The 24,703-nt window shown below is 35.2% G+C and overlaps 1 protein-coding gene across 4 annotated transcripts in view; it reads left to right on the plus strand.

The window, feature by feature from the left end:
* The window catches only part of LOC113504618 (RNA-binding protein Musashi homolog Rbp6), a 453,082-nt gene that overhangs the window by 168,060 nt on the left and 260,319 nt on the right, over positions 1-24,703 (plus strand). For all 4 annotated transcript variants that reach the window (XM_026887011.1, XM_026887012.1, XM_026887013.1 and 1 more), the window contains exon 3: positions 5,699-5,780. In XM_026887011.1, coding sequence (XP_026742812.1) covers positions 5,699-5,780 — 82 coding nt within the window. The remainder of the gene's footprint in view (positions 1-5,698; positions 5,781-24,703) is intronic.

Here is a 24,703-nt window from a genome sequence, read left to right on the forward strand (position 1 = left end):
ACTGAATTAATAATATAGGCAAAAATTACTACTTGAATATGTAGTAAATCCTAATTGTAAGTATTTTACATTAAGACTTAAAATAACTGCAAAAACGAAAGCTGCAAATTAAAAGGAATTAAAAGGGGTTTAATTCATACAAGCAATTATGAAGAAGCATTCACAGAGTAAATAAAAAAAATACCTTGATATTAACTTAGTTTACCAAGAAAGAGTAAGATATATTTAAAAAAAAAATGAAGTAATAAAACTTCTTTCTTCTTCTGACTTAAAGCTATCTAATACCTATAAGTAAATGTTTTCACTGTCATTCTTGAGTTTGACTTTCTCTACCTACATATTACCAAGATTATTTAAACTTTTTTGTTCCTCAATGTTACGCGTGTTATTGATCAAAATACAGCTCTAATAAATGTTCAAGTATGGAGATGATCCGTCGACATGTTTACATCAGAACATAAGTTGCAATATGTGTAGTAACGCAGGAAGCGTGTTTCTGTGCGCCGTCTAACATGTATTAACGTTATTATATAATTATACATTGATTTATATACGACTATGCGGAATAGTTATGAGTATAGAAAGTTGGTCTTTAAGATCACCAGTCAATTCACAGGAAAGGAATAGGCTTTAGAACTAAGGAGGCTATCATTAGGTCTCAAAAAATGGAGTTCAACTTTTTTTGTAGAGACTATATCAAATCGCAAATTATGTAGACAAACAAAGTGTAGTTACAAAAATTTACGTATTTTTTGTGCAACGTTACCACATAGAGAGGGAATGTGAAAAAAAACTGAACTAATAGTTTTTAATTTTGGCCGCCTCTATCATAAATACTTTCATCTATACACAAAAACTAAAAAAACAATATCAACTTTGTAGGTACGTCACTTCCCTCATATCATTGAAGTTGATTCCCGAGTATTTTCAGTGAAATTCATGTTGACGAGTTCCTGAAACCGGGAGAGCATTCGAATGAGCCACAGAGAGCGTCAGGATCAAATTGGATTATTGCAATTAGATCGGGGCATCCTGCGTAGTAAATAAATATAGATTTGTTGATATTCCCGTGTAAGCTGGATATGGATCTAGCATTTTGATTTGTTGCAGGTATTATATTGGTTATAGATGGTTAAGGAATTATTCGACTGATGCTTGAATGAAAATGTACCAGTTTAAAATTGCTTTTTAGAATTAATGGATTAAAAGGTGTAACTCTTACAATGACCTGTGGTATTGTGAGATAATGTAGTTTTAGACAAACCCAAATTGCATCAAAATGTGTTGAGTGGTTTAGCCATAAGAGTGCAAAAACTAAAATCTCATGCTGTCTGTGTTTCATATAACTCAGGATTGAAAAAATCGTAAATTAAAACATCATTACAATTTTTAAGTTCTGTTTAGTAGGTATTCTTTTTAATAGTGCTTAATTACGCAGGGAACAAAAGTAACAATATTATTTTGTTAAATCAGGAAAGCTTTCTGTTACATTTAATATTGTTTTTAGGCGTGTAATGTGTTCGTTCATTTCGGCTGGACTCGGCGGCTAGTTTCCAATTTAATGGTGGTTGCACAAGAGACCCGCTGTGCATAGGACGAACAATTTGGAAAACTTCCGTTAAACGTAACAAAATAAAATATGCGGGAAATAAGATCAAAACCCATTTTTACGCACAGATGGCGTTTATTGAACATCGATATTACCTATACTCATTTATCGATAAAATTCTCTTTTTATGTTTTCTTTTGTTATTGTCTCGAAATGTTCTATTCCTAACGTCCGTAATTAAGCTAGGTACATAATAAGTCATTGAAAATTGTTTCCCAATAAAACGGAATCCTCATTAATATTAACATTATTCTCTGAATAACTAGTAATTTAAATGTCAAATAAACCGAAGCGAGAATCGTTCTCGAAACTTTAATAAGAAATACTGCCTATTCTAAAACACCATAAAAGCGATCCAAATTTAAATCAAGCAAATTATCCTCTCCAGTCATTATAATTTGGCAAAATAAATTTATAAATTTCAGTTAGACGGTTTTGATTCGTTTCGCCACGGACCACGACAAGTTGTTCCCTACTCTGCTGAATTCTGTACAAAAGTTAGTAGATTAAAACTGCCAATTAGGGAACATTTGAATTCCAAGTTGTTTTAGAATTCGCGTAATTATTGTTGGATGAACAATTACAGAAAGACCGGAATGGATATTTGACATTATATTATTTTTATAGCTCGACGATCTGTAATTGTTTTTGTTGAGATTTATTGCTGATAAGGATGTCTGATTTATACTTGGATTTATGATCAGCGTTTATTATTATTAGAGTACTTTCATGCACTGAATTAGAGTCTACTTTTTTCGCGATCACATTAGCCATAATGGTGACACCATTATTGTAGAAATCTATTTTTCTTATCGACAATAATAGATAGATATTCTGTTTCTGATATTCTATGCTGACACTTATTTTTAAGATCTGATTCTGACCACCTGTCTTATAAAAAATCAAATGATTCTAAATTTAAATTAAAGATATGACGTCAAACGTCAAATATCTTCACACTTACAATACAATTTAAACACCTATTAAACAAAACACAAACACACGTTCTAATTAAATCTATTTCTAACCACAATAACATAATTAGTATGAAATCGATCTAATGAGATACAGTACTGCTGTCCTCATCAAAATTAAACTAGCATAATGACAGTGTAATCCGGTAGCAAGGTGCTAGTTCGGGAAGTACGGGAAGTTCCAATTTAATGGTGGGTGAGCAAGTGCTGCGTTGCCACCCCTCCCCACCCCTCCACTGACAATATTAATAATTTTATTGCAAGCTACACGTAATACGTCATTAAATTGTAAAGAAACGAATAAAATGTTTTTGTATCTGGCAATAAAGGATATATTGTTGTACCTTTATTGGGCTGCTAATAAAAGTGATTTGTTTTGGCTTTCTGTTTTTAAAGTAGTTTCTTTTAGTTTAGGATGTAATGTTGTGTGATTAATTTTAGTTTGTTTCTTACACTTTCACGACTAAAATTCTAAATTCCAATTATAATAAAATTTAGTACACTAAATACTTTGAACAGCGAGAGAGGACCGTATTAGTAGGCAAAATTTTAATATTTAAAATCGCATCGTATAAAAAAATCACCTTTTTAATGTACTTATAACAAAATCATCTATTAATTACATTACCATAAACTTACATCGTCCGAACAGAATGATTTATAACTCTTCACTTCCAATACAACTGACAGTAATATCTAACCCCTAACAACCCACGGTACAAAAATAACATAATATTATCCCAGTATCTTGAGAAGAGCGGCCGAATAATTCAGGTGGCAGGTTGTATTCGGATGAAAATGCTACTCGCCAGCCAAATGCTAATTTTATGGTGGTTGAACAACTGTGCCGAATCCAGTCCTGTCCTTCGCAGTATTGCCTAGTAGGCGTCATCTAAATAAAATATAAATCCGGAGGGTAAGATAACAAGGGTACGAATAGTTTAGCGGGTTGTGGGCCCATCATTGTTTCTTAATTAATTTGTATTTCGTGTGCAAGCATTTGAGGGTTGGTTTCATGTTCGAAAAATATTGTTGTGAAATTCGAATGCTGATTTGAATTATGAATGGAATTTGAAAATTTGCAAAAGGATTTTCCTGTTGTCGATTTAATTTTTGATGAAAAAAATTAATGTATTATTATGTTTCTTTATAATAATAATTTAATTAAATTTCTTTTACACGATAATTGTACAAATGCGGAGATATATTTAATTTTATAGGAATCAAAAGAAATATTAATCTCAATAAATATGGTAAGCTGCAAAATAGGAGTACAAAAGCATAAAAAAATAAAACTTAATAAAGTAAAAGAAAATAAATTATTTATTAAAGTTCCAATAAAAAGTATCGTAGTTCAATTAATTCTGTTCGTTAGTTGCGAAATTGTTTGTGCCACAGTTGTAACTATATAATTCTTGTTATAACCTCTATAACTAATTATAAGTTTTTGATGTTAGTATTTATTTTATTAATTCAGTTATTTTTTTTGGCTTTTGGTGCTTTTAATAAAGTAGATATTAATTTGACTTTTTATATGTATAATACAAAGTCTGGCAATTTTTAAGGACAGACTTTTCTTTTCATTAAAATCAAATTTTAAACAAAATGTAACTGTAAATAAAAGCCGTAAAAATATTTTTCTACACTCAACAAAAACAATTTTATATAAGACTTAATTGCATACAAAAAAAGCCTTATAAGCCTCCATTATTGCGGTAAACAAACACTCAATGTAACACGTAAAGAACGGGGTCATTCTTCACAAAATCTAAAAAGGTACCCTAATACATACTGCTTGTGATTAATGGAACAGTCAGCATGCAATCGTTACTTTTCATTACTGTTCCGAAGTGCAGAACCAAACGCCGGCCAGCGGTCAGATTAGAAAAGTTCCACCAAAACAACTCTAAAATCGACTTTAAAAACATAGAGCAACATTTGGTTTTAGAATCACCACCGTTATCGAATTGAAGGCAAGTTTAAATTGGAATGTATCCCGCAATAAGCCTCTCGTGATTGGCCTGTTTGTTCTTAATTAGTATTAATCGGGAACTTCACAGGTTTACACTGAGTTAGTATCCGGATTTTGTTTCAAATATATTTTATTTGATCTGGTAGATGGTAGCGTGTGTGTAGAATGTGGTTGTATTTTTTAATTACGGACTGACTTATCTGCTGTTACTTATCATAATAAAACAAATATAGACCTACAAAAGAACATTAAAAAATAAATTGAATAATTTATTAAAAAAGAACTCAGCATATTTTAAATATTTAAAATGTACGTTTTAATAATGTATAGATTCCATCAAGGAACACCAAAAGTGATTAAACAGTATAACGTGTCGGTTGCTGACCGGAAATTATGTAAAACACACCTAAAAACACGGCCGTGAGAAATCAGCATATTCATTTTGGAGGGGGCCAACCCGCCCTATCCATTAGTGAGTCACACACCAGTCGCAAACAAATCTCCACGTAGATGCTTCTTGCATGTATTTAAGGCGACGTTCGAGACGATTTAACAAGCCAATATAAATAGAAACGTGATACTAAATACTCAAGCTTCTGTCGACGCAAATCTTACGATAAACTGCTAGAACAGTTGAACGTTTGACGACGCTTAGCATTTGCCTGACGATTCCTCCAGTCATTCGAAGGGAATGACTCTTATCGTTTTGCTTTTATGGACTGCGAATCGAAAAGGCTTCAACGTTACAAAACGAGACCCTTCTATTGTGTAAAAGTGTTGAGTGAATGTGCCATGAAAGTTCTTTGTAGTTGTACCAATGCGTATCGAAAAAAACCGTCGTGTATTTTGGCCGAAAAATAAAACCGAATTTAGATAATGACCTACCTGTGTTTATTATTCTTGTTTCGAACACAATGTTTAGAAAGCGGACTTCTTTTGTTATTGTTAGAATTTCTTATTTCTTCTCTTAAAACCTTACTTTAAGTGCACTTAACGCTAAGTCATTCAATCTACAATTTAAAGAACTCCATTGAAAAACAACTTACCTGCAAGATTGTTGCTTACTTTTATCTGCAGAGTATATATTTCTCGTGAGAATCTTTTAAATACCCAAGTACAAATACAATTTTCTTTCCTTTACAGAAAGTCTTCGGGACTACTTTAGCAAATTCGGCGAAATCACAGAAGTTATGGTTATGAAAGATCCCACAACGAGGCGGTCGAGGTAAGTTCTGATACATTCAGTTTACTAACTTTCGTTATCGGCTTTTCCCAGGAATACTAACTTCACCTTGTTTACATGTACTTTGAACACTCTACAGGATAACATAAATTGACAGTCAATGACCAATCCGCGGTCATTGAAAGAGTTTAGGACTATTTACTGCATACTTCTCTAACCTAAAAGTTAGAGTATAATAGAAGCAGGATCACCCTGACTAACAGCTAGACCGCGATTTTACCAGTACCTAATTGGCAAATTTTGAAATATTGTAACAATATCTGAGGCAGAGGAATGCTTTGTTGCATAGTTGGGGAGCGGTGGTCGGCGGCCCAGGACGGCGTGAACTGACCAACTCGACTCGTACTAAAAGTTATCGGTTTGCAAATAAGTTTCATTCTATAGAGAGGCACACTCGTTTCGAAATTTGCGGTTACCTTTGAATTGTAAGCAGTTAAATGTTGGACTTCAAATTTAGGAACTTAACAATAGAACTCGAATTATTCCAACTGAATTAAGCGTTTGGACGAGTTGAATGAGGATTTCGGTATACACTTTACAGGTTGCTAAAGTGAGTTCCTTTAATAGCCGTATTGCTTTGGGCATAGCTCGAATATTTCTCTACGTGTTCCTCCGACCCTTGTTTACCTTAAAGTTTTTAAACGTTCAATACCTTTAATATCGTTGAGGAGTTTTCGAATAAAAGCGTACGTTATTAGTCGGGAAGCGAAATAGTTTACGTGCTTTAAAAGTTAACTGGAGCTATTACAATCACTATCTCGACGAACAACAATCAAGCCGCTACGTACACAAACTGAGTGGCTTAGCAACTCTTGAGACAAGAAATAAGTTGTCAAAGTGTCGAGGTAAAGTTGCTCCGTTAGCGTCTCCTGTTAGGTAAATCGTCTGTTTCACAACTCAATATTGCCCCGCGTCCCTCCGCCCTGAAATAATATACCAGCAACCGATATTGGAGCGCCTCAACTGGGAATCTGAATGCAGCCTGCCAGCCATTACGTGCTCTGCCTCTCAGCCAAATGTAACGCAAACGTCTTTTGTGCAAGATTTGTCGTAACGTGATTTTAATTAAATAATGTTTGTTTCTTAACTTACTCGTCTTCGTCACTTAAATAAATGACAAAAGAATATATCACACGTATGAACTTAACAAAAAATCTTATAGTATTTTTAGTTTTAAATCTTGTGCGATTGCGTTCCGCGTAGGGAAGCACAAAAGTTTTTAGGTCGACACCTTATCGTAATCGTAAATCAAGTGGACAACGGCAAAGACCGAGATGTACCGTCCTGGTGTCCCGAAAGTGATAACAGTTAGAAGTTGTTGCCGTAAACAACGATATTAGAGAGCTCCGTGCATAGTTAGATAAAGATATTTACACTCAGCAATAAAGTTGGGCAACTTATTGATACAGAGAAACAACGATAATAAATATAAAAGTTTGTTGTGCAGAAAATATGATATGAATTGCGGTTATCATTCAAACGAGCGCTCGTCCATCAGGGTTTGCGTGCATTAAGTTCAATCAAGATATACGAAGCGAAGTTGCAGCTGCTCAAGTGTCCGACAAACCAAGTTCACCCTTAATTCTTCATCTCAAAGAGCGTTTAGTTTGCTCGCGGTTGCCCCAACTACAGCTTATGCAAGCAAAGTAAATCAATATCCAAAGTCAATGAATCAAGAGTAATATATACGGGTACATAATAAATGTGCTCTACCTGAAGGCAATATCTGAAAAATTTGCCTGCTCGATATTGCTTACAAGGGAGTTTCCTTTCTCCCCAAAATTTAATGCGTCGTTCGCATTTTTATAAAAAGAAGTAGGTAAGTGAAATAATTTGCGGTCGGTGCTTTATTTCCTTTTATTTATTTTAATGGTAGGTCTCCTTTCATTGTTTTTTCTTTAAGGCTTAGGGAAATGAGGGTTTTCACGAAGAAAAAAAAAGTGTGTTAACTTTGTGTGTACCTATCGTTATAAATGTCGGAATTTATACCGAGGTGTGAAACAAATTGGTTTAGTTATGATTGTAAAAAAGAAAATTAATTACGGTATTAGAGTTCTCTCTGGGAGAGGAAAAACGGATTTATATCGGATTTCTTTTAAATGGATAAAGGTTTTGAGCTGAATTGTGACATTCTTAGAAAGGTTTTAACGATACCTAAGGGCTTTTTCTATTTTATTTGAATATTTTTTATTCTATAGAAGCAACCGACCAACGCTGTAGCTGCCTATCTTTTTAAGCTTAATCTAAATGGCTTTACAAGTCTCTGACTTGATATTGAAATGGAATATAAAATGGATTTTATGAAATAGTCGCTTATCTATTATAGTACCACAAAAACTTATTTTTCTAATATTCTTTTATTATTTAGCGAAAATTGCGAGACGCCTATTTTTTATGACCGCTTTCTAATGATTTAAAGAAATTGATAGGCACCATCGACCACAATACCAATATACAAATGAACCGTCAAAGATTCTTATTAAAATTTCAACTTTCGCTCTCGCCCATTTTATATAAATCTAATTTAAAATTTCCACAAAAGTATCGTGTTGATAATACCGGGAAACTTTATTTGTAGGCGTTAAGTATTTAACCACAAACCATGGTTTTATTCAAGTCGTAAAAACGTAGCCTTTTATCATAATTTTACGACCCTGAGTTCCTTAAAGCACCGACTCCGTGTTAAGGGTTCCATTAGATTTGATTTAGTAATTAACTAGCTTTTAACCGCGGCCTCGCTCGCATAAATGGTATACTGAAATGTGGCAAAGATATATCCTCCAGATTGTGAACTCTTTAGATGGTAAAATGAAGCCAGAAAAGTTTGTCATAATTGTTTTGGTACTTTTTCATAAAATAATTTAGACGAAATAACAAGTTTTGTTTTGAAACTATGATACTTGTACCTGTTGCGCTAAAACGTACAAATAGGAGACCTAATAACCTGAGGAATTCGTCCTAAAATTTTCTTTACTCTTAATTCTGGCCTTTTATCTTATTTGAAATAAAAATGAATATCTTTGCAATCTATTCATTTATCACTGGCCAGATAAAAGCGCTTGTTAATTGCGGAACACACAAAAACACGTATTACTTGAGAGTTTTCTGATATGTTCCACAGTGAATAGCAGTTTATATCATCGCGAGGCTTACGCCGGCTTTAAACGGGCGCGTCTCCATTCACGCCCGTTTCATTCGTTTCGCTTTCCACTAAAAATCTAAAATCAATAAAGGATCACGGCATAAATGCAAAGATTACTGTTCGCTTCAGTCGTAACATGAAAAATGTAGGCGCCTTTACATGAGCCGTCCGAAATAAAACCGCATATCACTATGAGACTGTAAGTAGCACCATAAAGGGAGGATCCTTGGTTCAAATCGCTTCGGCAAACACCTACAGAGGAATAGAGCGGTGTTAAATGAGAGGGATTGCGAGTCTTCCCCTCCGTCCTCTCTACTTAAGACGACGTCGTATTAGTAGCCGCGGAAACTCGCTCAAATACTTTTTCATATTTTAACGAATCATTAAGCGATAGTTGAAAAGATTTCTTCGCCTTCTTATTTGCTTAGACCCTTCAAAATAATTGTTCTAATAGTTTTTTTTGTTTGGGATTAACAAACAATCGTACATTAAATCTTAAAAAGTTTCCTTGTTTAACCATATAAACAGTTCTGTTACCTCGACTCCTATGGCCGTCTAAATTTAAAATACGAAATTAGTTCCGAATATCCAATCAAGCCCAAAATTTTGCGGAATATTCCAACATGATCCCATTAGCAATAGGTTGAATACCACCAAATCTATATGGCGGTAGAATAGCGTATCTAATAACAATGTTGAGGCACCGACGCGGCATTATTCTGACCGATTGCGCAGCTCTATTGCACTATTGATAGCTTCCCCGTATGCTGTAGTTGGTTGTAAATTCATACTACTAATTGATATAATGAGAGGGCAATCTATTAAGATGCAATTACGCTGTGTCGTCACTCTATTATAAATTATGGGAAATAGTGTCCTATTACGGTCATATACGATACATTATCGTTTGCTGGCAATTATGTAGTCCGATCAAGAATTTATTGAGATGTAAACTGGAATGCATACGTTCGACTTTAAGTTAGGTTTTATGAAATTATTACGGTGTATTTGGTAGGAAGTATGAGTCTGTTAACATTTCATAAAAGAGAAATTATTAAAAGAGCACATATTTTTTTTATTTTTCCCCTTGCTAAAAATGTCAGACGAGATATTTTACCCGTGAACAAAAAACTCAACTCATCACACACACCCACATCAAAAACAAAAGTTACAAAATTTTCTATGTAACGTTCATTAGTAGTTCGATAATCGGTCTGAAGTACCGCGGATGCATAATCAAGTAGTCGAGTCTGCCCGTAGGGGGTAGACGGGTTGGGGAGAGGGTTACTCGTAAAACTATTACGGCAACGTTCTGCGGCAGTACGTTGGCTTCATTAATCGGCCATCGTATGAAGCTATCAAGCAGTGTTATGATATGACGTAGGTCGACATATCGCTAAGGCTACCGTACCGAGTGTCTAGGTTTTGGAGTTAATTCCAGTTGATTGAGTTAGTTTACAAAAGTGACGTACACGGCTGCCGGTAGAACTGAATGTGTATGATGTGAATAAATTGTGATGTTTAGGATATTGTTTTTGGAATTTTGAATTTAGTACAAGAGGAAGTATCTTTATTTTGTCGTTTAAAAAAAAAGAGTGTGTGTAATCGTCACACGCGTATAACTTCTTTATTATTATTCAATTTTAATTTTTTACTAATCTTTTTCCGGATGGTACAGAAACGTGACACCATATTAGTCGCGCTTTAAGAAGTTTTACTTCAAAAAACATATTGTAATATACATAACTATCTTGTCAACATAGTACAAAAAAATATGCTAAGTGAAATTACCGCAAGCTTTTACACGTAAAATTAATCAATATGATTAACATATAATAAAATACATGGCATTTATGGCCAAAAAAAATCTCAACCCAAGAAGAAAAAACAAAAAACCAACCTTCTTAAAGAAAGAGAAACAAAGTCGCATCTAGAGACTCGACATCTCGGAAATAACTCAATTAACGCGAAAGCAGTACAGAACAAATTGGTGGATCAGGTAGCAGTGTCGATGGCGCGATGGAGCAATCTTCGGAGTGGTCGTCGCTGGAGCGATCGCGCCCGTCGAACTAACATTTCTGTTCTGGTGCGTCACTGGCTCACTGCGCTCGATCGGATTCAGGCCGACGTATACTGAGTACGTAAAGAGATTTTTCTTGGCTTTTTTTTTAAGATTCTGTACACTTTATGGATAATTTGATGGAAGATTTTGGTTTTAAGTGGAGGAAATGAAAAGAATAGACATAGGCAAAATAAAGCAACATTTTTTTACAATATCCCAGCAACAATAGAATCGTTAAGTACCTACTAAATGTAAACCCTTTTTTGTGGAACCTAATTAAGTATAAAAACAAAAATGAAGTAAAGAATAAAATTGATAATATCACTATATAACTACCTGAGAATTTAATAGGACATTTTGGACTCTAATACTATCCAAAGAAAAGGTCCCAACACAGTACTTTCATAAGTAAAGCAACAACAAAAAAAAACACAAAAATTAATTTGTAACCTGAGAAGGTGGAAGTGTGCGCGGGGTCTAACGGTCGCGTCGGGCCGCACCAGATTGGGTAGTCTAACAAGACCACCCGGGTACTGTTGCATTCGCTCGCTGCACCCCACCACTCACTCCTATTGCCTATTTGGTTAAATTTACCAGGATTCCAGTAACGTAAGTGGGTATAACGATTTTGCTTAACGACTTCTCTTGGTATCGGTCAGATGTTCGTAGTTTCTTTCGTACGGCCATTGCGGCTAGAATATGCATTTTAGAATGATGTTTCTTCTTTGAAGTTTAGGTTTAAACTTGTTTTACAAAGTATTAGACATCCTTTTTTGCCTTCTCTTCCATATATTTTGCTCTGACACTTATAGGAAACCCGTAAAGAGATTTAAAATATTTAAAAATGTAGAGTACTCTATAAGGAGCTTTCATACAGATTTTTGTGTATTACTTCAAATAAAATTATGAACACACGTTTTAATAATGAGAAGTTCTATAGAACAAGTCACCTCATAAATATGAATAAATTAATTCATCCTAAACGAAATAGAAAACCAACAAAATCACGACAGTTTTTGACGAACATTCATTTCGAATAGCAAGATAAAATTCTATTATATTAAATACCTCAATACGACCTCTTACAGATTTTAATAGAACATTAAGATAATAAAACGAGTATTCTGTTTTATTATCCTAAAAGGTATGTCGAAGTTAACATTTAGAATATGAAATCATAAAATTAAATCAAACGTAATGAGTTTTGAGATGTTGAAATTGCTTTTGTACTTTGCGAGGTATTTGAACGTACAATTCGTTTATTTTGAGAACGATTTCTAAACAACTTTATTAGGCCACTTCTGAAGGCCTAGCATGACCTCTTAAAGTTGTGTCGGTATGGAAAAGAGACGCAGATATACGCAGTTCCACAGATGCATTAGTATAAATTACAATTGTATAACCTCTCCTATGTCCAATATTGAAAGAAATCAATACAACAAATTCAAAAGCTTTATACAACAATGCAATTTGATATTTCTCTAAAACTTAAAAAAGACTTCCCAATCGGATACAGTCGCCAACGCAATTAGTTATACAATCTGTCAATTCTCTTACATACACGGGAAACTCGCCCTTATGCCGTGATCGTATAGGCTACATTTGCATGTAGGTGTAGCGGGAGGATTTCTATACCGATTGATATTTTTATGCGAACATGCCGTTAGCAGTGTGCCAAGGATTAAGCATTGCAATGGTGGAGTGAAACAAATAGACATCATTACATATTGGAGTGATTGATTCGCGCGTCAATAACGTTTCCTATGGCGACTGACTTAATATGAAATTGTATAATAACTCGCTTTGTTATTTGTTGTGGAGGAAAATGTATAATTTTGTTAAGAGAATGTTACTTGTTTAGAAATACTAGGTTATATGGCTAAGCTAATTTTGAAGTAGGAAAATAATAGTTATTGTTGACAATTGTATGACAAATATGAAATGATTGGACTGTTGCATCATTAGAATATTAGAATAGAAAACTTAGCTTAATGAAATGTAAAATATTTGCAGCCATGGGTATGAAAAAAAATATTTCGACTACCAAATACGATCTATACGAATTACCAAAACGTATATTTTTATTATAAACCATCACAACCAATAATTCGTATAAAAGGTTACTCAGTTTCATTGCTCACAAATTATAATTAGTTATAAAAAGACAGCATTAAATATTCTGCTATCCTTGCAAATATCGAACATATTTGAAACGAGAGAGAGCGTTACATTACACCCTAGTATGCAATATCGTTCGGTAATATGATGTAAGTACACACAAAATGCTGATTTGGATTTGCCGAAACCCACACAAACTTTATAAATGTTCTATATCTGCATTTCTATTCAAAACTGGAGCACCCAAAATAAACTAGACTGGATTCGACGTCCGAACGGTTTTACAAGTGGAAATATAATGAAGGCTCATTGATTGCATTACATATTATTATGGTTTCGTCCGTTGTTATTTCAATAGATAATGTACATGGGAAGAATGCCAATAAAATCTCTTAATTTCAACAGTGGTCCGCACAAAATGAAAACTCGTGGACTTTGGGTCTCATATTTTTCCAACTCATGTATTATTTATATCGTGAGATAAGCAATCCTGCCATTGGAAGTCTAGACGCAGTGTGAATGAGACGAATTAATGAAAAATATATCGACTCGGTACAAAGTGTTCAGGGGGCCTACCACTTACTTTCACATTAAGATTTGTTCAGCTACAGAAAAGGAATGGCGCTCTACGCGGTATAAAGTGGTATCTCTTTTCCTCAATTGCTGCAGTTTTGCTTTATGACATGATGGTAGGCCCCCAGGTTTATTGGCGCTCTGAAGGTGAACTTCGATGCTAGTATTGTTTCACGATCTCAGAACTCATATTGAACTTATATTGTAGTTGTGTATTATTCTCTAAGTAAACGATCGTTTTGTACTTTCAAGAATGAGAATTGACTGAGAATCGATTTTCTTTTATTTTTATCTCATTTTAAATTTGGGTCATCTTTATTATTCTTTATTTAAACTTAAATGTAAAATTAGGTAGATTTCGTTTCAAATTAACGTTCCTATGTATCAATCACAGTTGAGCCATTTGTAACTATGCTTATTAAATTCTAAATACGTCAGTTATCAATCAAGTTTAAGTAAAGTATAACAATAACTTTTAAATCCTTATCTATTTAAACTGGAATGTTTAAATATTATTCCCTTACCATAAACTTGGAATAACTGCATCATATCGTTTCAACGTTATTAAATATGAATTTAAAATTTCATTCGCGTAACCAAGATTTATTTTTATTTTAAACCAGTACTTAGAATGATAACGCGTAGAGCCAATGAACGAAATTCATTCGTTTAAATATAAATTTATTTAAAGAATGAAGTGAAAATAATAATAACAAATAACTACATCATAATTCACTGAAATTATCAAAAAAGGTTTTATGCATTTTGAGGTCTCAACTTTCGTTGGCGATTCTTTAAAGCTTTCTGTTCAATAATTCAATTTTATAATAGAATAGATCACAATAATTGAAGGGGACCTCTAGCCTGATTTTATTACCTACACGCCGGTCTCATGTGTGAGAAACGATCTATGATTTTTGTAAGATGCCTCTCGCGTCATATGGCTCGAAATAGTTCAGACTTCTTTTACTATTTCTGTAAAACATCAAAAATTATTTCACTGGCTACTTTGGTTTTTACTTTCCGTGGAGATATTTTATGTATATGGTATCTTACAATATAATATAAATGTTGCTTTATCTATTTACATTAATTTTGAAGTTAGCCCCGAATCGGCATGGCGGCACGCACTCTTCGTACAGAATAAACAATATACGAAACAAGATTAATTTTGTAGAAGATTCCCTTTCGCAGATATCTCGTCTGGAATATACGATTACGTGTCATAAGTTTTATGCCCCGAAAGTTTCAAAGTAAATTCGAACATCCATCGATAAATCTTGGCGACGCTCGGAACGATTTCATTTTCGAATTTCAGGAGCGATTGCCTCCACTGTTAAAGTTTGCCTGAAAAATGTTCGCGGACGATTGACTCGCTATAAACGGAAATAAAAAGTTTTGTGTTAGAGCAATAGCGTTGTACAATGCGCATATAAAGCAAAGAGAGCTCCAAAGAGGATCACAATTTGAAACCCTCCTGAATTTTACAGACTTGAGTGTAACTAACTTTTTTCATCCGACGGCTATTGTAAAACAGTTGCAGCCAAGTTATACTCTACATTTCAGAGAATTATACAATGTCTAATTCAATTTTAGTTCTAATATAAAATAATTATCAAGATGAAAAACAAACTCGCCGTGGCAATAAACGTAAACACGAAATTCATATCGCACAAGTTTAATTCAGTTAGGCTAGTGTAGAGAGAGCTGCGTTCCGCATTATCATTACTAAACAGCTTTTATTATTCCACGATATTTGGCTAGAGGGGCCTCACACGCGCGCTAATGGAATAAAAAGTAAGGTTACAAAGTAAAAAGATACAGAGCACCTCCCGCGGCGGCGGTTCGTGCGAATTTCGACTGAAAATTTTATACGTTCAATCTATTCTGAGCGCCTTTATGCTGTGTCTCGCGATCCCGCCCCCGCGCAAAACAGTTTCGTTTTCAATTATTGCCCACTTGTGGAACGGGATTCGATGGAAAAACAAAAGAGCTAGAAATGATATTTTATAGACAAGTCGCTTTATTCGATGTTTACTGCACCTCGATTTGTTCTCGAGTGAGATCTGTGATGTTTCAAGGAAATTATTGGCGGAACGTGCCGGGATAGGCCGGGCAAACCAAGCGCGGAGGATATCAGGTCGAGCCCTCCACCAACTCTCTCTTACGAACCGATTGCTTTTAATGCCACTTGAATATTTTGTTTGGTTCGCCAATGTCTTTCTTCTTATAATGTAAATCTACCTTTTTCAGAGAATACTTTTTAGAGGCAGTAAAATTATATTGTCCGTCGTAACTTTAATTCACGTAAAGCGCTAAAAGAATTAAAATTCCAGCGAGCTCTGACAAATAAACGTATTAGCTTTTATGCGCTCTAAAAACATTTCGTCCAAAAATTAATTCCGCTAAATTAATTTAAATAATTACGTTGTATCCACTAGGTCTTTTGCAATTCAATTAATAAGTACGCTTCATAACCGAAATCTGAAAGTAACATTAGTGGGATTAATACATTATGTATGTGTCGTGGCGAATATAAATAGGATCTAAATATTTTAATATTTATTCTTTTTTTCTATAAGTCCACGCGCTCGGTTCAACTGTACATAAATTTGACTTTATCGTGTATAAAGTTTATGTTTGCCTACATAATTATGTAAATGTAGGCGATCTTTTAACGTAAATTATTTTCAACGTTTGTATGCTAGCGAAATAATGCAAGGGAGCCTTTCATTGGGGGAATGCACGCGTCGTTTTACATGTATTTTTGTAAGATTACAAATTTCGCACATACCGACTTGGTGTTATCGTGAACCGACTGAATGCTATCTGACCCCTGAATGAGTTCTTGCTTACTGCTCTATCTTTTGATGTAAGAATTTGAATACTTGTTGAAACGTAGAAGCTTATAAATTTGGTTTATAGCAAAGTATACAATTTTAATTTATTCTTGAATGCAATGTTCTCAAGAGTCCTTTTGAATATTTTCAAGTAGCTTAGTAATTTCTAAGTTCTAAGAAGTTTTTCCGAATCAAAGGAGTCTCAAAGGAAACTAACTCCTTATTTTGATTCTTTCCACTTTGCAATAAATAAATACTAGCACTTCGCAGGAATTTCCTAGTCCAGTTAAAGGCATGCAGTTCGACTTAACTACATCATTACGGGTGTTTGAGACTTTTGAAGTGGAAACCACGGTTGGAATCAAGACTTTTTCAACAGAAAAACAAGCTGATTGAATAAAACCGTTTTTGTGGATGGCGATGTTCTGAATCAAAGGTTTAGCAAACGTGTGCAACTGTTGTTATCCCATTTGGTCTATCGGAGGAATAAAGAGTGCAAGTTAAGCTGAAAAACAGCCCGCAGCCCACAAAGCTTTGAATGGAAGAAGTGCGGAACCCGACGGAGGACACACGATTCCTGCGTCCTGTAATTTGAAGTTGACATGGTTCGCTCCGAGCGCAGAGTTACAACTTTAGTTGCACCGCACAAGGATTATCTTTCACTACACTTTTGTTCAACCAACATCCATTTTTAACTCGCCTGACAAATAAACAACAGGTACAACTCGTACATACACAGGTGAACACAATTTTAGACGATTCAAATATGCACAACGATATTTTCTAATTGAAACACAACCACATTTGGGCTGTTTGGTGTAGATTGACCCAATAAAACGGTCTAAATTGATCCATCCAAAAATATGAAATTATAGGCACTGACCGTGTTCGTATTTATATAGAGCTAAAGTCGAAAATCCGGCGTAAAATGCTGACAGTTGTGCGTAGGCACTTTAAGCGATCACATCGGACCGTCACATTCATTGTTACGTTTATTACGTGAACATTGTTGGATGAACATTGCCAATATGTGATAAGGGGGGACATTTAAATGAGTATCGATATAACTCGGTAGTTGATGAATACGAGATATCGATTGTAGCAGCTCGTCGTAGCGGATCGAACCCGCGCCGTACGCGGCGCAGTCCGCCGACCGATCAATGCAATACGAGTACATTTTACATAATTGATGCCCCATTCACGGGAACGGAACACTTATTCATATTCATGAATTTTACAAATTTTTCAATTTGTGCCGCCAGCAAGTGTATTTACAGTATTGCCATGTCGTATTTGCTCCAATACAATCTGTGTAAAAGCTGAAAGGGGAGTCGCCTCGTCCGTGCCGCGGCACAAACCACCGATAAAACTAGCCTCTAATGCGATATTTTTGATGCTACTGCCGTCATCAATAGCGGTGTCGTCGCCATTGTGCCTCGTGTTTGCTCGCTGGTTTTAAATTTTATATTGAACTTTGTCTCGACAAAATATATACCTACAATTTTCAGAAAACAGTTGTACATTTCTAAAAATAACAACTCCTTTTTTAAAATCCTCTTAACTAATAACGCGAAAGAGGATTACGACCGAGGAGAATAACATTGATCAGCGTCGAAACTTGATGGACACGAAAATCGTTCAAAAGGAAAAAACTGTAACAAAACTGATTCCCAGTAGCGCTGAAGCCTTGAAGGTAATGGGAGATTGTAAAAGGAGGCAATAAAAGCTTAGTATTGTGTGTGAGAACCGTAGGGGAGTCCCTGTATTGTGTTCGGGTCCGCGGAGGCCCCCAAGAATCGTCTGACCACGGACGCGGTCAAATTGTACAGAAATGAAATTATCAAGGTACGCTGCCGATTTTCCGAACCAATGAATCAAGATCCAATTCCCTTTTGTAATAGAACATCGTCGCGAAACGCGCCCATGGAGTTACACTACCCACTCAGTGGACGCTTAGGCGGCGTCCACACGAGTATTATACAGCTGCGGCATTATTTATTGTACGTCATGTAGAACATTCCATCCGATTGTCGAACGGTCTCGCGACACGCAATCCAAATAACAAATCGTGTTTTTAAACGTAACTTATTTGTTTTTCCCGTGTATTATACGGTATTTAAGGAAATATTTCTAGATTAAAACTTCACGATAGACTCGCTACATAAAACTATTTCAAAGACGTTAAGTGCAATCAACTGATTTCATTAACACGTTTCCACAAAGTTGAATTGAAATGTAAATATTTGTGGAATTAATGTTGTTTCAAACGGCCTAATGCTATATTGACTGCATATTTAACAGAGCTTAAGAGTGTTTACTTAAAGTACTTAAGATTTGGAAATCAATTCTCGCTAGGATTTTGGTTATTTGAAATGGAACTTCTACGAATATACGCGTTTAGTAAGATTCTGGTCAGCCGGCCCGTAATCTGCGACAAATTGACTTTTCCGGCAGAGAGCTGACGAGTCTTGGACTGTAATATTCCATAAACGACCCAAACGTATTGGACCCGATGCTAGGAGGTTGATAAATTTCGTTGATATTTGAATGCGTTATATTCCTCTCGGGTTATAGCCGACCGTCCCTTCAATAAATACTCGGAGCCGCGAAAAATTTGTTGACTCTTTGTAAGCCTATATTAATGAAAACCCACCAAGAGATTCTATCACAAATGAACCATTTCGAACTAAGCATTTATGTATAAATGATTTAATAACGCTTGTTGCGGAAAGATGCCGCATCACCAAAAGCTAATAACTTATTCCAATTCAAATAAAAAAAAAAACAATTTTCTCTCGAAGTTATAAACCTACAGATTTCCATTTCTTCGCAGAGTTGGTAGAAAGTAATTCCTCCAGTTCGAAGATAAATTTTACGTCATTTCCTGTCTTCTTGGTGCTCGGCAAAAATTATCAGGCATCGGCTCGGCTCAGACCATTTAAAATTAATGAATAATGTTATCTGATAATGATTTTGAAAAGTTTAATTAAAGTTTTCTTTTTCGAGGTTTCTTCAGTTTCTGATCGCATGAATATCTTTATTATTTTTTATCTCGGAATAAGCGGCTTCTTAAAAGTTTAACCGTGAATAAATTTGATGATAAGCACAGCTTAATAACATAAAGATTAATCTTAAATTCTATTTTGTATTTTTTATCGTTTGGTTTTCGTGATGCTGCGATTGAATTAAGATTGTTGAACAATTTGTGTCTTAATATAATGAGCAATTTTTTATAGCCGATTTACGCTACTACTTCTACAATAGATCAAATATTTTGCATACTCTAAACCAAGCAATAAAATGACGACTCACAACGCACTAAATAAACAACTCTCTATTCGGACATGCCCAAAACAATACGGATGAATCCGAACTATTCAAGTTGCAGTCCAGTGTGAATACGCATTCGATTTTTTACAAAATCTTATCGTACCACAAAGGAATCGTGATGTGTGGTGGGAAAAGGCGAAAGGCAAAGCCAAATATAAAGAATTTAGATCAAAAAGAGCGAAACATTTGGGAAATCGCGATAACATCATTCAAAGGATGAGGAATGGTGAGCTCATACACCTTTGAGCGAGTAAAAATAAATATATCTGGTGGCGCGGACGTTAGTTCTAGGAAACGTTCTCAATACTTCTTGTTACTTAGACTTCCTGTTTGACTTTATGTATCTTTATGGAGTTAGAGACTTTATGACTTTCAGTTTTAGGTCGAATTTAGGTAAATACTTATTTACAAAAACTTAAGCGACATGGAAAAAAGAATCGTGTAAACAAATTGAAATGGCATTGCTTCTCAATTATTCATTAATGATGTTCGTATGCCAACTATTATGAAATATTTACCGTGTAAGCGCAAAAAAACCGTCACGAACGCAAAAGGTGAGGGGAGGAGGGTGTCGCAGTAATTGCTGGCAATTTGTAATGGCCGTGTGATTGCCGGGCGGAACGTCGACTCTAAACTGTGCTATTAATTTCGTACATTTGATTAACGAAACTACTTGTTATGCTAATGAACGCAAGCAAAGAATGCACGCTAACGTGCTAACGCGACGCCTTGTCGACACGTTGTCGAGCTTGCAATATTTTCGCTTCGCTTCCTCTGTAATTACTACCACGAAGGTTTGAAATTTTAAAACTTATTTATAATTTCACTAATGAACGTTAGTTCCCGCGCGTCTAGACATGCGTCAACAGCTATGGATACACTCTATATATTACTCGATCGTTGTGAGCGTGACACATGAATCGGGCAGGTGTCATCGCCCTGCCTTTTGAGACAATTTATCTAGTTAACTCCGCTAACAAAATCACGTTTGCCTCGTGTACCTCGTGTACCTCGTACGTCATCGGACGCTTCCACGTTTGCGGCAATTCATGTTAAAGTCAAATTCGTGACTAGTCTATACCGCATCGATATCGATTCGATCTCAAGACAGACAGGCCGAATGAAAAGTTTACAACACGGAAAGTGATCGAACGCACGCAAACCGTTATCCGCATGGAAATAAGGAACCCTAAATATCGTTGTAAATGCTAGATGTACATACATGTCATGACTCCGCGATGGTAAATATGTTTATCAATAAATCTTGGAAATTACGACAATTTCCGTTTTACGTCGTAAAGGGTTGAAGTCACGTTGCCGCAACATAAATCATTCATCTATCAATTGCAAAAACGTATTGGGAAGCTCACATGGCCGTTATGTCGTGTGTGCAAACCTCTTTCGTCCGAGAGACGACTTTGACGTTTATTGTAAGTGCATAAATATCAGAACTGGTTGTCACCAATTTACCAACATGTAACAGTCAAATTAAAAGAGAAAGAGGGTCGATTTTCCCTTTGTTTATACCAGTTTTACGGAGGGGCGTCTCGTCAAAGGAATCGAAAGTGATTTTATGCATTAATTAAGACCACAGACCGAGATTTACAATTACACGGTCTCCTATAAACAAACTTGATTGCTTTACAAAAACTCAAATAACTAAGGCAGTGTCTCAAGTAGAGGTTCATTTGAATATCAAAGACGAAATTCAAATTACGGCGTTTACAATAAAGGCTCAGCCGGTTCGGTATTACGAGCTGATGTAAATTTCCGATACTCATTTCGAGGATGAAGTTCAGATGTCTTAGTCGCAGTACTTCGAACTAAGTGCGCTATGAAAGTGTGAAACGCCGATACTTTAACAAGACTTCTCTTGTATTTTAAACGTTCGTTCCGCCTATCTGCGCAGTAAATCAAATCATGGCTAATTTTCTTACATTAAGACAGTCTTTAGCTGGTTAATTTGAAATGTTATACGACCGAACATTTTGAAGGATGAAATATGTTACTTGTAGACTAAATCTGGTTTCTAGCATTAGTTTTACGGGTACAAATGTATTTTATTACAATTTACTCATATTTAAAACTAAACATAATTGTTATTTGTGATGAAATAGACGTCATAATATTCATAGTGTGGTCAATATCACACTGCAAATTCTACCTAATTCAGTGGCCAAATAAACTGTAACCAAGCCCATTTAGTTAAGTCAAATCAGCAATTTAAATCGCGAAACCATGCATTACAAATACAGAATCAAGGAGTACGGAAAAAGAAATAAGTAAGTCAGTCAATATTCTACAAAATAAGTTAAAAAGAAAAAAACTGGAGGAAATACGTTCCGCGTTTTATCTGTCCCTTCTGACCTACAATTTATTCGATGCTTTTACGGTTGACTTAAATGCCAAAGCATGAAAGTTAAGTCGCAAATCAAGTTCTCTTTTCGGTCGTTTTACGTGGTATTTGTAATGTTCTTTTTTAACTGAACTAAGGTAATGTGATCTGATAGAGAATACTTTGGTTGTTGAAGGTTGCTTAGGTACCTTATATGTTGTTGTTAAGGTAGTTAGCGGATATAAGCTTTTCGTTTTTTGCAAGAATTTTATGTAAGTACTGATGGAAGATATTACTTAATACTTTTTTAGTACTAGATAAAAGAAGCAATGTTTAACTGACAACACGCTCTGAGCATAATGGGTATATTTACTTTTCTAAGAAAAACAAAATAGCAGAATATACTTTTAAGACTTGCAAACGAATCATCAAACAAACTCGATCATTATTCTCAAGACCAACTCAAACAACATCACATTATTTAAATAATCCTAAAACATTTTCACGCAAAGCAATCCATATTCAAATTCGAAACAAATTCCGTCGGAACGGCGCTAATATAAATAAAATCAAGAGTAAAATTCAGCATATTTAATTTAATATAAATTACACGATCAATTTTGATGTTAACTGAGTTATCGTTGTAAACTTGTTTACTCGCCTCTAGATAACGTGACTCCATTAGGCAGCCATAACGGTCACGAGCCGCTTCCTTTTATTACTCCCTGCAATGCTTCCTGTAGCTCCTTTTTTCTCTGAAATATTCTGCTAATTAAGGAAGGAGTGGAGGCTGAAGATTTCCTGCTGCTCTAGCAGATTACTGGCGGTATCTCCGAGAAAAATGTAACTCTCAGACGGAATTCAGTTTTGTGGCTTAACTTTTTGTACGTCATTTAAAGTTTTAAACCGCTCAGATAGCGTTACACGGGCTCAGATAAGACTGGACGAGAGATGTCCATTTATTGCAAACGTTTAAATCAATTAACGTCAGCTACTCTTGCCTGAATTGCTTCTATGATAACATCTTCAGTGGCGGACAATGGGACTATTATGTGAGTAGCTTCATCTTGTTCCATACGAGGGGAACTAACTGGCATAATACGAACAAGCTATGAATCTGAGAACCGAACTCGCATTGAAATGTTATACCCGGTTTGATTTTGATTGAGATCGACGTCTACGTATTATCTATTGAAAACTCTTGCACTTTGTCAACTGGACAATGGGTCGTTCGAAAACTTTCTCATCTCATACTGTCCAATACTTGCCAATACTATTAAAAATTTGCCATTATACTGATATTTGTTGTCCTTTCAAAACTTTATTTGAAGCAGAAATATTGAAAGTCGGTTTTAAAAATGTTAGATGAAGTTCAAAAAGAAAATTACAACGTGAAAATCGTTTGAGAGTTTTCAAATTCAAAATACAGCACTTTACAATCTTCCTCAACATCGATGATGCCTGAAATTACCCTTTTTCCCCACCCCGCTGTACATAGTCGTCCTGCTTTGTAGGTACGCATCAAATTCGGAGCATTGTTATGCAAATACTCGTGGTTCGGATGCTGGCGTCAGTGTACAAGACAAAGCGACGTTGACGACCGACATCGGCTGTTGCTATCAGCTCCGCATCGTATGGATCCACTCGACTGGCCCTAGTCTTGTTATAGGGTTGCCAGGACTCGATGTAAGGATTTCGGGACGTGTTGATGTCAACATGCTTGCATCGAAGGTATATTTATGCAAATGAATTCACGTATAGGTGCGATATTATTAGGAATACAGGCTGTTGTTTCAATGCCGTCCCTCATCTCTGATCCAATATAAAGGTAATATATTCATAGTGTATTAATGTATTAGGTAATCCACAATCTATACAATGTGTAGCAATATTTGTAACGAAACACGAGGTTGCAAAATGGGATTTTCTTGTATGTTCTATACCTAAAAGAATATGTTTGGGATAAATGTTTTACGAATGGCAAAAAGTATTTCCGCTAAGCCTTGGAGAATTTTCGGGACAGTGGCTTCAATGACAAAACAAGAACTAAATCCTAGGATGATCCTAAATTTCTGGAAATATAGATATAACCTAGGTTTGGTAGCAGTGAGTTTTCATGGTCGAAAGTGAGATTAGGGTCGAGTTACGAGTTGCAACCTGGGTTTTATACAAGAAGTAAATGTAAAAATATTCAGATGATTTTTTCCTATTGAAGGAGAAAATATAGTAAAATGCTGCTCGTAACTATCAAATCAATGCACATTATTTCCAGAAATATTCACAATTTTTTATTTAACAGACTAAATTGTGAACGCTCTAAAGAAAGTCGTAAAAATATAAAAACCATTGCAAACTATATCATTTATTCAGTTTTCGAGATAATTTTATATTCAGACGCTCATGTTTCTATATAGATGCGCATAGAAAAGCGAATAGAATTTTTATTCTAGCAAATTCTTATTTTCTCGAGCACTGTAACAGAGTTTACGCAGGTGCTTCTAAAAC

The sequence above is a fragment of the Trichoplusia ni genome, chromosome 22 (assembly GCF_003590095.1).
Source record: "Trichoplusia ni isolate ovarian cell line Hi5 chromosome 22, tn1, whole genome shotgun sequence".
NCBI classification, from domain to species: domain Eukaryota; kingdom Metazoa; phylum Arthropoda; class Insecta; order Lepidoptera; family Noctuidae; genus Trichoplusia; species Trichoplusia ni.